We start from the raw sequence: 13,758 nt of genomic DNA, 5'->3' as shown, positions 1-13,758 counted from the left end.
ATGTTAGTTCACGGCCATTTTATCGAAGATTACGTCGAATTAAATTACGAATTAAATATTAAACGACTTTATGACCTTGTTGTATTATGCACGTAAGAATTCACAAACCTGGTGTAACTGCCACGTAATCGATTTTTTGTTCTTGATATTAATGCACCACTGGCAGCGGTAGGTGTGACGGAACAAGAAAGATGCAAAATCATAAAACGCAGTCGTATAATAAAAGTTTTATTCTATTTGTGTCTTCGTTACAACCAATATTACATTGGTATACGAGCCAGTAATTTTTAACTTCAGTTCTATAACGTCTCCCTTCGTACTTTACGCTCTCGCCATGATTTTCGATTCCGTCGCCGAATGTTTTCGAAGGCAACGTACCGTGAAACTACCACGACGACAACAACTTGTACGCGCGAAGTTGCCTGTTGTCGTTTGCGCGGCGAGTAATTGCATGCACGATATTCGGCTGCTCAGTGCCAACTGGAAGTTTCTGACGACTTCCGTTTACCCGCACAAAGCCCACCGGCGCGTTCTATACGTGTGTCTCTGATTGGCGACGGGCCAACTTAACGAGCATGAAAGTCATAACGTCGATAAGAACCACGCGGCTAGCGTAAGAATTCCTCGCCAGAAAATACAGATGGTTGCGCCTGAAAAACGAACCAAAGGATGAAGCAACCGGGTTTTAAGGGAGAAAACGAAAGCTCGCACGAATGGAAAGATCTCATTGCCCGCGGCAATGCTTCTTCGCGGTTAAATAGAATCGCGAACAGTCGCGATGGAAATTGATAAAATTTTGATAAAGAAAGATTTCAGAGATTACCTCGAGGTGGGTTCGCTTGGAACTCGGGAGGAATTAATCTGATATTTTTGATTCGTGTCGAGTGGATTTCACGCGGATAAATTGTTTTATAAGCGGAATGTGATAGACTATGATAATGATGAATCAGAGTCGACGGTATAAAAAGGCAGCTTAACATACCTAGCACGAATAATCGAATAGAGATATCGGATAACGATAACGTAAAACATATTTGACGCGTTTCGTTGTTTAAGTTCGCTATTACGTTTTCTTCCATCTATGTGTATTCGCACGATCGACAAGGACCGTAAACCGTACTTTACCGTCCACTTAACTTTGACTAAAACGTACTACGATCGTTCTTTCGACCGATCGATCGTCCTGTATAAATCACGATTTATCCGTGCTCATCTTCTTGCCAGTATCGGTAAAATTTCCACGTTTTCAGCGTATCACGGTGAGCGGTTGCAAATGAACCGCGTGCCGATGCGGTTTCTCGAGCAGGGTGCAAAGGTCAATTACCGATAAACTTGGGAGGCACGTAAGCCAATGGCGCATAAAAGACGCTGGATCGAGGGGTTGGCGAACCGAGAAAGAGAGAAGGATAGAGAGTTTTAGGATGGCGAGGGAGGGCGGGCGCGCAAAGTGGCGGTCGTAAAGCGCAAAAGGGAGACAGCCAGGCTGAGACCGGTAGTAAAACTTGGCGTACGCGGCGGCGAGTTAAGAAATTGTCACGTGAGCCGACGATAGTCGTTGTTTAGAGGGCGGCTGCAGAGGCGAGAAAACCGACTCACCCTCGATTTTTGCCAGATTTAAAGCGTGCTACCGAGTGCTTTCGAGAGACTCTCACGTGACAGGCTGCGTTTAAGCCGCGCAATACGACGACACGCGATCTCCGCATAAACGAGCAAGAAATTTTTGACGCGTTTATCTCCGCCCCCGTTTCTATACACCCTGCTCTTTTGTCATCTCAGTTGAGCAACTGTGCGACAGATAAAACACGCGATCTATCGTTGAATGTGGACACGGGCGCGAGATCGGCTGCTTGAATTGCTTTTTCAAATCGGCTCGAACGAGTAACGGAAGTGGCACGTTTTTCGAGTGGTGACAAGGTGGCTCGATCGAGTGGACATGCGAGTGGAAAATGCGATTGTGTTTAGTGTAGCCGTTTGTCGAGCGCGCAATTATCGAACAGCTTTCTATCGAATCACGTATAAAGTTACGATTACATAATTTGTGGAGAATCGTACGATTGATATTTACAGGACAATTTGGATTTTATACCGAAATCGAGAGTTTAAGTATTATTTAGCGGTACTTTCGTATGGCTCCGTAAATTTCGCATCATTTATGAAAATGAAATTTGAAATCTGATGAAAGTACTTGCCGATACTTTCTATATCCACTATATATACACACGTATACGTAGTGCTCGCACGTGTTTTTCGCAATTTACGTCGATCAACAGTTGACAAGAAATATTTTGTATTTTACGTTCGTATCATTTTGCAATTCTTTCGAATATTCGCCCCGTGTTTTCTATGCCTTCCCTTTCGCGTGGCATATTTACCGTGCGGTTTCGTCCGAGGCCAACAAAGTCCTAAATATCAAACAACGCTTTTAACCTACCGCACTTTCAACAATCCCTCTCTCTTGGCGAACGGAACGCAAACAACATCGAACAAATTTACCGACGACTCCAGCCGCCGGAGTATAGGGTCGGCCGAAATTTCGTGAAACGGGCGCAAATGACGGTCGGCGTTGTTCCTCTCCCTTCGCCCGATTCGCCCCGCATTGAAACCGCATCACCGCGATTACCAGCGAGATTCGAGATTCGTTCTACGCCACTATCGCTGGATAAAAGTATCGGTTTAAAAGCTCGATTTCGGGCCACGGCTGCGGGCCAGCGGGAATTTCTCTGCTTTTCCGTTTACACGAATACCGGTGATCCTCTGCCGATTCACGGTGCCCACGACCAAAGGATTACCAGACAGAGACAGAGGAGAGAATGGGAAAGATAGGGAAAGGGAGAGATAGAGATAGAGATAGAGATAGATAGATAGATAGATAGATAGGTAAATAGATAGATGATAGAGAGAGACAGAGAGAGAGAGAGAGAGAGAGAGCTTCGTTCTCTGCAGCGACGATGGCCGACATTCCGATAAATAATCGTTCTCGACGCGCGTTCTTGATCAAGGAGAAATCGTGTATTACCGGAAATACGTTATTAACCCATCGGCAATTACGACATTCAGGCATTCGGATTGACGTCCAAAGCGAAATTGTAATATTTCGTATTCGCCGATTGCACCGAAAGAACTGTCGAATTCAAAGTTCGACTTATAAGCAGATAATTAGTGCCTGTTGCGGAATGATTTACAACAGTTTGATGGTGAAAGATTGACCGAGGAAGCAAGGTGATTGACTTGCTAATTTGGTAAGAGGATTACAAGAACTAAGAAAGAAGGTCAACTTGTAAGAGGTTAACAGGAGATTAAGGGTAATTTATTGGGCTTTGCTCAAATTTGTCTCTACATCCAAATTTGTTTCTCACGTTTTGCTCAAATTCCCAATGCTTTATAACGTCTTTCTTATTATTAGAAACCTTAACGTGCTGAGTCAGATGCACAAAATTCGGTAGATGATGTACACGTAGACTTTCGCGGCTGACTGTACCTGATTCATTTCCCTTAATTGTGAATAACAAGAACGACGCTTTGTCAGCTGCAGGCTTGCACCAACTCTATTTTCTGTGTAGTATATATACATGTTATATATCATCGCGACATCGGCGAGAAAAGCATCAATAATTACCCCTTCACCCGTGATACGAGGTCGTTCGGTAGACATTTCATTCCGGTTAACTGAGCGATAAGAAGGACGATTATTTTCCATAAGATGACTCGCTAATGACTCCTCGATTCGCAGTTCAACGTCAGACGTACGTTTACCAGTATACACCGTCTATATAATTATAACGCAATCGATTCGACGCGACACGAATTACACCAGTTTTTACCGACGATAGAAATTGTTGTCGCACAATTCACGGAAATTGCTTTGACAAGTTATATCAATTACCTGGTTGCTAAAAACTGTATCTCGATCTATCATATCCGCTCCAACCACTCTCTTCTGCCCTTCTGTTACAATCTGCCGATTTTTCAATCGTCGCGTAAGATTAAACGATATAGCCTACTTGTTTGTGACACAAAAAAAATTACAGTTTTATATAGGAGAAAACTTTATACCGGTTCTAAAAGGAAAATGAATACTCATCTTATAAATTCCAAAGGAAACTCTTAATTAAGTTAAAAATCCTAAATGAAATTTTTAATTAACAGAAGAAGTTTAATTGAAAGATGTAACTTAGAATTTTTAAGGAAAATAAATCTCCATACTTCCGGGGTTCTTATTAACGCGAATAGCTTGAATGTTTTAAATTATGCACCGTCTAAAAGTTACATGGAGATTTACTCCTTACTACGCTAAATATATGTAGTCATGTACCATAAGTCATATTGCATCGTCGATACGATTTAGGTTGAAAAAGCTCGAGTTACGGTAGAAAATTTTACTATACCGAGCAACATTTTGCGAAATTGTAAAAGCGATAGAAAAATATTGTTACAACACAAGCTGTTTACGATGCTTTCAACCCTTTATGCCAGTGCATGAAGATGTAAGTAACTGCCGCACGCTTTCATTGCTTTACTTCGTAATCGAGATTTAGACGATACAAGCCTTTACGCTCTAGAGACAAAATGAAAAAACACGCTTCGTATCACCCTTTGCAACTTGCGCAGCTTTAATTTTCTGTTTAATCTTGCCCGACACTGTATATTAAGACTTAATCCCTACTTGTGCCGTCGTCGATTAGTCTTTATCGTTATAACTTAGCATTTTCCTTTCGCCAGGGAAAATTTATAAAAACACGCGAGAACGGTTATTGCGCGAGTTACGTAAATCTTGGAAGTTACAACGTTCGTATCATCCGGATGATCGATCTTCAAAATTATTTATAACCATCCTTCCAGTCGTTCAACGAGAAGTATAAGACAAGATTACTAAATATTCGACGCTGTTCGAAATATTTAATCTCTCCTTACGCTCGTAAAAGATATTCAAATATATATCATTAGAGTTATACCCTTAAAATTTGTTATACGTTTCTTGATATTTATGATATATACAGGTGTCTCGGGTAAGTGGGTCAAGCCGTAGCGTTCAAACGGTAGAAGATAAACGAAAATTTCATTAGGCAGAATTAAAATGGTTTCGAGTGGTGCATGTGACTGCTCTAGAAGTGGAGACGCTTTAAAGATGTTAACTTTACCCCTATTTTTTAAATTGAGCTATATACTTGTTGTACACCAGCAGATGCACCATTTTATATTTTAGGAGATCGTAGTAAGGTACTTATGCTTAAAAACGATTAATTAAAAATATTAATCGAATGTTATTAATTACTAATTAAAAAAATATCGGAAATATCAAGTATCTGCATTTAATTTAAATTAAGATATTTTAACCCCGATTTTGTAAAATTAAATGCACGAGAACGAAGGAAAAAGAACGTGAAATAAATTTAAAAAATAGAATAATTTTTAGCTGTATCAACAGGCACATCTCATTTTCGGTAATCAAGTGTCAATGAAAATCCACCTCTGAATTGAAATTTTTTCATCATACGCGTTTCCTTTTATTCTTGATCGTATTAAAATCCATTTCGACGAGGTCGGCGGCCATCAAATCATACCACGGACGAGATTAAACAAAAAACGCTGGCTACCGCCTGCACATCCACTTGACCGGGTCGCAATTTTTCATTTCTGCTCGATTACCTCGTTAAGGTGGGCAGGTTCGTGCAACCGTCTATCGCAGATCATGCGTCATCTAGGTACACGATTGCTCGAATTTCGGTCTCGTGTTCGGGATGTCATAAAATTTCAGCAAAAGTGCGTATTTAACGTTAATGCGCTCGCACTAATGCCCGCATTTTCGACCGATAATTTCTTTTTAACGAAAGTATTCCGGCGCCACGTATGATCCTGGTCGATACACCCCTTACGTTAACTTTTTAATACTTAACTGTATCGAATATTTTAATAGACGGTTTATAAACCACTTACACGTTACGTACCATGTACTACCCGCTGTGAAAATTTCTTCCATCGTCTATCATTTCAGAGCTATAGAGCTCGTCCTACTTGCGTGGGACACTCTGCATATTATATTGTTCGTAACCGTTGGTATACCTACGCTTTTACGCGTTATTACCGTTAAATACTCTTGCTACTATTGAATTAATACGGAAACTTTAGCGAATTATTCGTAACGACCTGCCTATTTAGATGAAAAAACGTCACCCAATAAACGGAGGACGTGGCGTTCAACGCTTAAATAAATTACTCAACGTACAATATTTCACATTTAACGGCTATTCGGCCGTGTGTGCACCAATGTACGCACTCTGACTGTCCGTGAAAATAACAAATTCGATGAAAAATAAATAAAGTGAAAAATTAAAATTAAGACCCAGAGAAACACAGAGAAAAGTTTAACAGCTGTTACAACTCGTGTGTCGCGTAATTGAAATATATCCGAACGTGGCCATGATTCGTATTACCTTCACCGGGAAAATTTCAGCAATTTCATTAAAAAGGTTCCAACGAATAAGCATGAACGAACGAACCGAGTATTAATTGCTCGTGATGCGTGCCTGATATCGAATCATTGCTTAACGTTTGGCTACAAGAGTACAGATAGTCACGAAACCATAGGATAATGACGCTCCCCAGGGCGTAATTAAATCCGTTTCGTCGTTTCTACTTTCCAAGATTCGCTGCGTCAATAGCACCGACACAATCTGTAAAAAGTACGGTCGAACGTCGAAGAAATTGTGATTCGAAATACGTCGATACGCGACCCCTATTGTACGGCGTTGGGACCGGGATTAAATCCGTACGTAAGTACTTTACGCGTTGTGGAAGTTTGCGGACTGTTTGAGGCAATTAAACCTGCTAAGCAATTCGATTCGAGGAATACGCGTGATCGTCGAGTTTACTTTCGAGTTTCGCAAAGAGAACACGTGTAAATACGACGTTCGAAACAATTAAGGGATCACCGTTTCTGAATGACTTCGCAAATGAAGCAGCATTACGACGCGGTACGCGACGAGAGTATTCTGGCGATCGTTTCACGTTATTCGCTACAAATTTTCGAACGGTTCGTGACTCGTTTCTAAAGGGTCGAAAGACCCCCCCCCCAGTATCGAACTACCATTTTATAATCTGTCCGAATTAAAGCAGTATGTGACGTGTAACCATATTTTTGAAAGAAGCTTCGGTGATATTGCCTCGTTCTTTAGACGCGCGATACAGTTACAAATTCCTAGCAATAATTATTATTAATGGTGCTCCATTATTAGCGGCTATAATAGGTCCAAAGTTCTTATAACTGCGACTTTTTCCTCACTTTACTCGTTTGAGATTATTAATATTTCTTTAAATGTAAAGTGTAAGTCGGCTATGAATTGATAACGCGATATCGATATTAATGGTTAATTATAATTTACGAGGTATGTTTCTGAACGAATTATGAATCTAACATTTTTCGCAAAATTTCAATACTTTCGATATTACTTAAAGCGTGCAAAACGCAAATGTCATCTGTTTGATCATTATGAATAATCCATAATGTATTATTAATAGGGTGGTTCATAGTATGAGCAGAAAAATTATAGATTAAAAGAAGTGTTTTAATGTTCAAAATTATATAACGTCGGGAACGCTTATCAGAACGTGCAAACAAGAGCATCTAGAAATTTATGGAACACCTCGTGACAGGAGCTAATGAGTTAATTTCATGAGTAAAGTTAATCAACCTACTTAGGCTGCAGGCGAGCGAAATACTTTTTCCATCATTGATTATAATTTTTAGTTCAGGTGACACAACGTTTATTATTTATGCAAAATATGTCACTAACCAGCGTTTTCTGCTAAACAGTAGGTATAGAGAAAAAAGATGAAAGAAGAAACAATGATTTTATAGTCGGCGTAATAGCATATCTATCCCAACATTTTATATGTGTGATATTTTTCATAAAAACAAAAATGACTTAATTTCTTGAAAGAAATATCGTATATATTTTGTGACATATAAACGACATCATAGGGGGAAAAGTAGAACAAAAAAAAAAAAACGAGTAAACAGCGTAATAATTTGCTATGAGGAAATGTCAAAGAAACAAGTATCTACGAATCTAAGTTTAGTTCGCAAAAATAACGATTTATCTTTGTATCCATATTCATTTATTAACCACATGTCACCGAGATCATTTTTCTGTAATTTCTTCGTATTATCGAATAAGATGACCTACATCTACATATCGACCCTTACCTCGTGACGAGCGTCTCATCTGAATATAAAAAGCCCTGCAGGTATATGAGTTCATAGTTATAAAAGAGCCAAAGCGAGATCGTAACTTATATTTATCAAACGTATTCCTTAAAAATACAGATTTTGTCTATACTTGTGTCTACGTTCGTTAAGACCTAGACGTACGTCGATAATGTAATAATTTGTTTTTTAATGATTTAAGAAAAAGTTCCGGGGTGTGGGGTTACTGTTGAAAATGTATTAATCGAGTTTACCAGCTAGAAATTGTAGCGAGCCAGGTTAGGTAAACGTAGATGATCGTAGTCGATTATCTCGACTTTAACGTTGGAATCCATCGAGAGTGAAAATTTGAAATAGAAAAGCGGTACCGCGCGCTGTCACGAAAGCTCGTCGATTTTGTTGTGTTTGCACCGCCAGAAACCATACTCATGGTTTCTAGCAGCGAGTAAAAGAAGGTACGAGCGAGCGTTTAACTTTTCCGTCGGTTGAAGTATTCATCAAGACGTTAAATATTGACGAGCATCGAGTTATGAACTCGAAAGACTTACCTTTCGCATCAAGTATTCTTTGAATAATTAACCTAACTCCGCGATAATGCTTTGTATCAAGAATATATCTAATTGAACTACTTTACTGCCGTGGGAAAGGCGGATACCGAGTTTAATTGAGTTCGATTTTTGTCTTATATTTTATGTAAGGGTCTTGAAACTAAAAGCGATAGAAGATCGTTCGATCAAAGAGTGCCTTCATACCTTTTAAATGTGGTATTAATTATGAAAAGTCTTTTTGGAACGTTATTTTACTATTTGATTTAAGATTTGTGATTTACGTGTTTGGCGAACTGCTTATCGATATTTTTACATACACGTATACGAAGGTATTGGTAGCATAAAAATTAGTTCGAATCGTTGGTTCAGTATTAGAATTATACAAGTAGAAAATGGTTTGGTAGTTCTCTGACGGAACAACTATACTTCTATACGGATAATACCCTGCAACCTCTGAAAATCAGCTCAATAGAAATATTCTTAGAAAAACATAAAAATAGCTTTTAATATAGAAATTTCATATCAAATTGCAGAAAAATTCACGAACGTTCGTAGTGTTTCGGGAAATAATCTTGTGTTACTTTAGAAAAGGAAGAAGCATTTTCTCTACCAAGCAAATCTAGCGCTAACGAGTCTAAAGCTCGTTCGCAACGTTCGCTTCCATCGACGCGTGCCGTCGTCCCAAACGTTGCGTATTTATGCGCTTCAAGTATTGCGTCAGCTCTTTGTTATGTCGTCAAACGATCCACGAGCAGCGGTTATTGGTTTGTCGACGTTTTTCCGAGATCTCTCGCTGCAGTCGAAAGAGGCTTGTAAAGTGTTTTATGATGCACGTTTACTCCACGGCTCTTTTACAAGACACATCGTTGTCAACGACCGTCGAAATTAAATTTCAGATTAAAATCGAGGCCAGCCGTTGTTCCTAGCACCGAACGGATCCGAGTTGCCGGATTCATGAAATTTCATAAGGCCGCCAGGGTTTTATTCCAACTTACCCATAAAATTATGTTAATTTTGAACTAGTAAATTTCGATGACAATGAGATTACCGATGTCGCGAATCGTTCCCCAGGGCTCTGGTATGGGCTAATGGTAGATTTGGCGCTGAATCGACTTTGACCAACTTTTTAAGCGACTGATTTACTTGATTACAGATCAAAAGCTGGAAAGATGATTCGTGACTATCTGATGCTGCTCTCGTGGCTATGCGCGGTGCAAGGAAAAATAGGTAAATGTATGCATACGTATATAGACGACTGTGTTTGCTACCGTACCGCGGAGATCCAACCTCAATTCTACGTAACGCGCGTTTGAATTGTACGCGTTATTTCTCGTTGCATACAACCATGTTGCCGACTGGCTGAATTATTAAAACGAGTGAAACTTTCCACGTCGAATATGGGTCGGCGTTCTTTGAGCGCGATCGAGACAGAATTTATTCGACAGTCGTACATTAACGTCCTCCCCCTTGTTACGGTTAATTATGGACGAAGTTAACAAGCTGACGTAACGTACGACCACTAACGAAAATGTTATAACAAAGTTATCGAGTTCACGAAAATTCCTTGACCCAATTCACGTGAAATTTCCTTTCCTTTATCTTCCCTAAGGTATTCTGTTTCAACTAAGGTTACTTTGAATGCCGATATAAGTATGATTACTTGCAAAGTATTTCAATTTCCAAAGTTTCTCATTGGCAGTATTTTACTCGTGAAACAAAAATTTTCGTTGGATCATTCAAATGAAAAATTACATTTGAAATGGAATTTATTTCTTTACAATGTATAGTCATTTTGTACTTGCTATTAAACCTATAAATATGATTTGAAATAATTAACAGCAACTTTAACACCTGGATATAACGCCGCGTTATTACTTCGTATTAGAAGCGTTTTAATGGCCTACGCAGAACGGTTTATACTCATTTTTCTTTTAAACGGTTGAAAAACATCTTTCAGGACAGAATTAAATGGTGTTAAATTTCTGCACTCTGTTTATGTACATATTTTTATGCAATTGTGCGGCTACAAACATAGTAGTACAGCGCATAGTGAATAGATAAAGATATTATTGAAACTGAAATGCAAAAATAAATATTTTATTATCGATCGTAAAAATATAGCTCCGAAGTCTTGTTAATAATCACGTTAGAACTGGAATAGTACGGAATATATAGATTTAAAACAGAAGATGGAATACAGAAGATAGATTTAGATCGGAATATAGATAGAATGAAGGTACGGATTTCTTTCGCAAACTGAACTGACTAGAAATTTTTCAGCACGGTAGTTTAACAATCCTGTATGCAATTTATTTGTTACGCCATCCTGTCCTGTTTACTCTTATGTGCAATATTACTTAAAAATTGTGTAGATATCGTTTTTGAAACGCACAGCGAAAGACCTATCCGACAGGAAAGTTTTGCACGATATTGTTACGTTTCGGTGCTTTAAAATTCTTGATCGATCCTAATTAAACGATTCTGGTCAAAATATTAATTCATCCTAATTTAAAACGCTCGAGATTCAACAACAACAGCCATCGAGATTGCGTGTGTTGGTTTGATAAATTCAATCTACCCGTTGAATCGATCGTCGAGTCTAATTACTTTGCAAACTAGCCGCACTTCGTGAGAAAACGGATTGCGCGACTAATTTAAAACAATCCGTCTTATGTTCGGCGATTCGATTCGTCTCGATTTGATTCGTCGCGCTGGAAAATACGAATCCGTTTACCGATGACGATCGAATTCGTTCGAAACCGTGCTTCGCGTTTTCGAAGGCATCAACCTCGCAGTTTTGCATCCTTGTCTCGTCGTGACGTTACGTTGATTCGCGGAAACGGTAGGGGAGAAACGATGAATGAAAATGCAACGGAACGAGATGCAAATAGAAGCTGAAACGCAGAAGGCGCGACGACCTCGTTCTCTCTGCTTCTAGGGTATTTCTGGCACATCACTGACATCCACTATGATCCGAGGTACTCCACCCAAGCAAACGCGGCAAACGGTAAGTAACTTCGTTTTATTTTGTACGTATGTTATATGTCTTTGCCTTCTCCTTATCGTTGTCGCGAGACAGCGATTTTTTATGCATCTGTGCGAAATTCAAAGATGCAAAGATACACACAATCGACATAATATACAAATATACATACACCTACCGACAAAACTTGACAAACATCATGATCGCCTGGATCGATAAAATAGTAAACAGAGATAACAGTTCATACACGAAATTATAATACGTTTTTTTTTCGATTACGCTACTGTAATACGTGTATATGAAACAAGTAGATGTATATAACACGAAAATATAATAAAGAAACTTTATGTTTCATATTAACCTATGTTTTGGCTTCGAAATCTTGCCCTTCGTTTTCAATCTCATTCGCTTTGGCAATCGATTCGATATTATTTATATCTTTCGCATAAAATTTCGTAAAAGAGCAGTCGTTCCATTATAATTGGCATTGAAAAGACTAAATATCACGGCACCGACTGTTAATCAAATCCGAAGAAACGAAATCTTTTTTCCCCAAGCTCTGTCGCAAAATATTCGATAAAATTTTTCCCTTCGGCGATGTAACCTTTGCACAGTACGCCCCTAAAGTTTAGTCAAACATTTCAGGAACAGAATATATTCAGCTTTCACCCCTTGCTACCCGTGCCTATATTTTCCTCCTGTTCCCGTCGCTATTTACCGATCGTTTTAAAGTACCTGGCGTGTTTGGTTGGCACGAGGTTTGCATGAAATAACGCTACCTGAAATTGCGTCCCATACCAAGCACGAGCTGGGGCCGACTCCGTGTCATTTGGACGTTAGCGTGGCAATACACGAGCGTCCGCTGCGCTGCTCCCTTAATACGAGCACTATGTTCCCACGTGTTCGTTTCCTCATTTCTGTTTTTCTTTGTCTTTTTTTTTTTTTTTTTTTTGTCTTCTTGTTTCCTCTTCAGCTTAGCCAGGTCCCTGCTTTCAGCGTGCTGGAACACGAAGAACGGTGTGAACAGCGGTCGGAAAACCCCCGGAGAATTCGGTGACTACGGCTGCGATTCGCCCTGGGCCCTGGTAGAATCAGCAGCGATGGCAATGACATCCAATCGCGGCGAAGGAATCAAGTTCGTTCTTTGGACGGGGTAAGTTTACAAATTTGTACTACGAATGACTATGAATAGTATTGACATGCCATCGTATTTACATCTATTGCATTTACATACTAATTAAATAGGTACAAGTACATTCAATTTTGTATCGCTCAATAACAGATACTTATCGTATGACTACAAAGGTTTAATAAGGATATATCGATATATGGTATAGAATATATGTCGATATTGCAAGGGTATGTGCTAATATCTTTTACAGCTATTACACGCATATCTCTTATCGTCGAAGAACTTTCGACGTTGCTCGTACAAACAACTAAACGAACGAGCAAAGGAGTAACGAAATTATATAGTATTTTTTTGAAATGAAAAGCTTCCGAAGTGCTGATAACCGACTTAAAATTGCTCAGTTTGTGGTTCGAAATATCGCGTTTCTCGATGGACAGATTAAATTCGGTGTCTGACTTGTTGAAAAATTAGCTTATGCAGCGCGAATCTCGACACTGTCAGAACTTTCATTCTACAACTTCGTTCGCGGTTCAAGTCAAAAGTTATATAGAGTTGGGTTGACAATAAAAAATACTACGCTAACGCTGCTCACTTTAGTATTCTTATTATTAGCGATATGATGTAGGATTGGCGGAATGCTCAACCGATTGATCGGCGTATCGCTATCATCGGAGCAACAAGCTTAACGCGACAATTCGATTTTCATGGAGTAAGAAATTAATAAAAACGAATGCCCAGATAATGTGACGTGAAATTCTAATTACTGGGTAACTACGAAAATAATAAACGACGAATATTCAACGTGTCAACAACGGACGGAAATAGAAATCGAGGATGAAATTAACGAGCATTCGATTGGATGACGAATCGGTATCGCACGAATGTTCTGATG

The 13,758-nt window shown here is 39.2% G+C and overlaps 2 protein-coding genes across 5 annotated transcripts in view; one reads left to right on the top strand and one right to left on the bottom strand.

The window, feature by feature from the left end:
• The window catches only part of LOC117208882, a 111,110-nt gene that overhangs the window by 47,561 nt on the left and 49,791 nt on the right, over positions 1 to 13,758 (bottom strand). The gene's annotated exons all lie outside the window — the stretch shown is intronic.
• Positions 1 to 13,758, top strand: part of LOC117208868 (acid sphingomyelinase-like phosphodiesterase 3a) — a 49,817-nt gene that overhangs the window by 14,008 nt on the left and 22,051 nt on the right. For 3 of the 4 annotated variants that reach the window (XM_033450329.1, XM_033450328.1, XM_033450327.1), the window contains exons 2-4: positions 9,905 to 9,978; positions 11,690 to 11,758; positions 12,731 to 12,887. In XM_033450329.1, coding sequence (XP_033306220.1) covers positions 9,921 to 9,978; positions 11,690 to 11,758; positions 12,731 to 12,887 — 284 coding nt within the window. In that variant the 5' untranslated portion in view covers positions 9,905 to 9,920. The remainder of the gene's footprint in view (positions 1 to 9,904; positions 9,979 to 11,689; positions 11,759 to 12,730; positions 12,888 to 13,758) is intronic. The other variant, XM_033450330.1, reaches the window with a different exon arrangement.

Source organism: Bombus bifarius, unplaced genomic scaffold, assembly GCF_011952205.1.
Source record: "Bombus bifarius isolate JDL3187 unplaced genomic scaffold, Bbif_JDL3187 scf7180000008163, whole genome shotgun sequence".
In the NCBI taxonomy this organism is placed as follows: Eukaryota; Metazoa; Arthropoda; class Insecta; order Hymenoptera; family Apidae; genus Bombus; species Bombus bifarius.
Note: the sequence above shows the minus strand (reverse complement) of the source record. Positions and strands in the feature narration are given on the sequence as shown.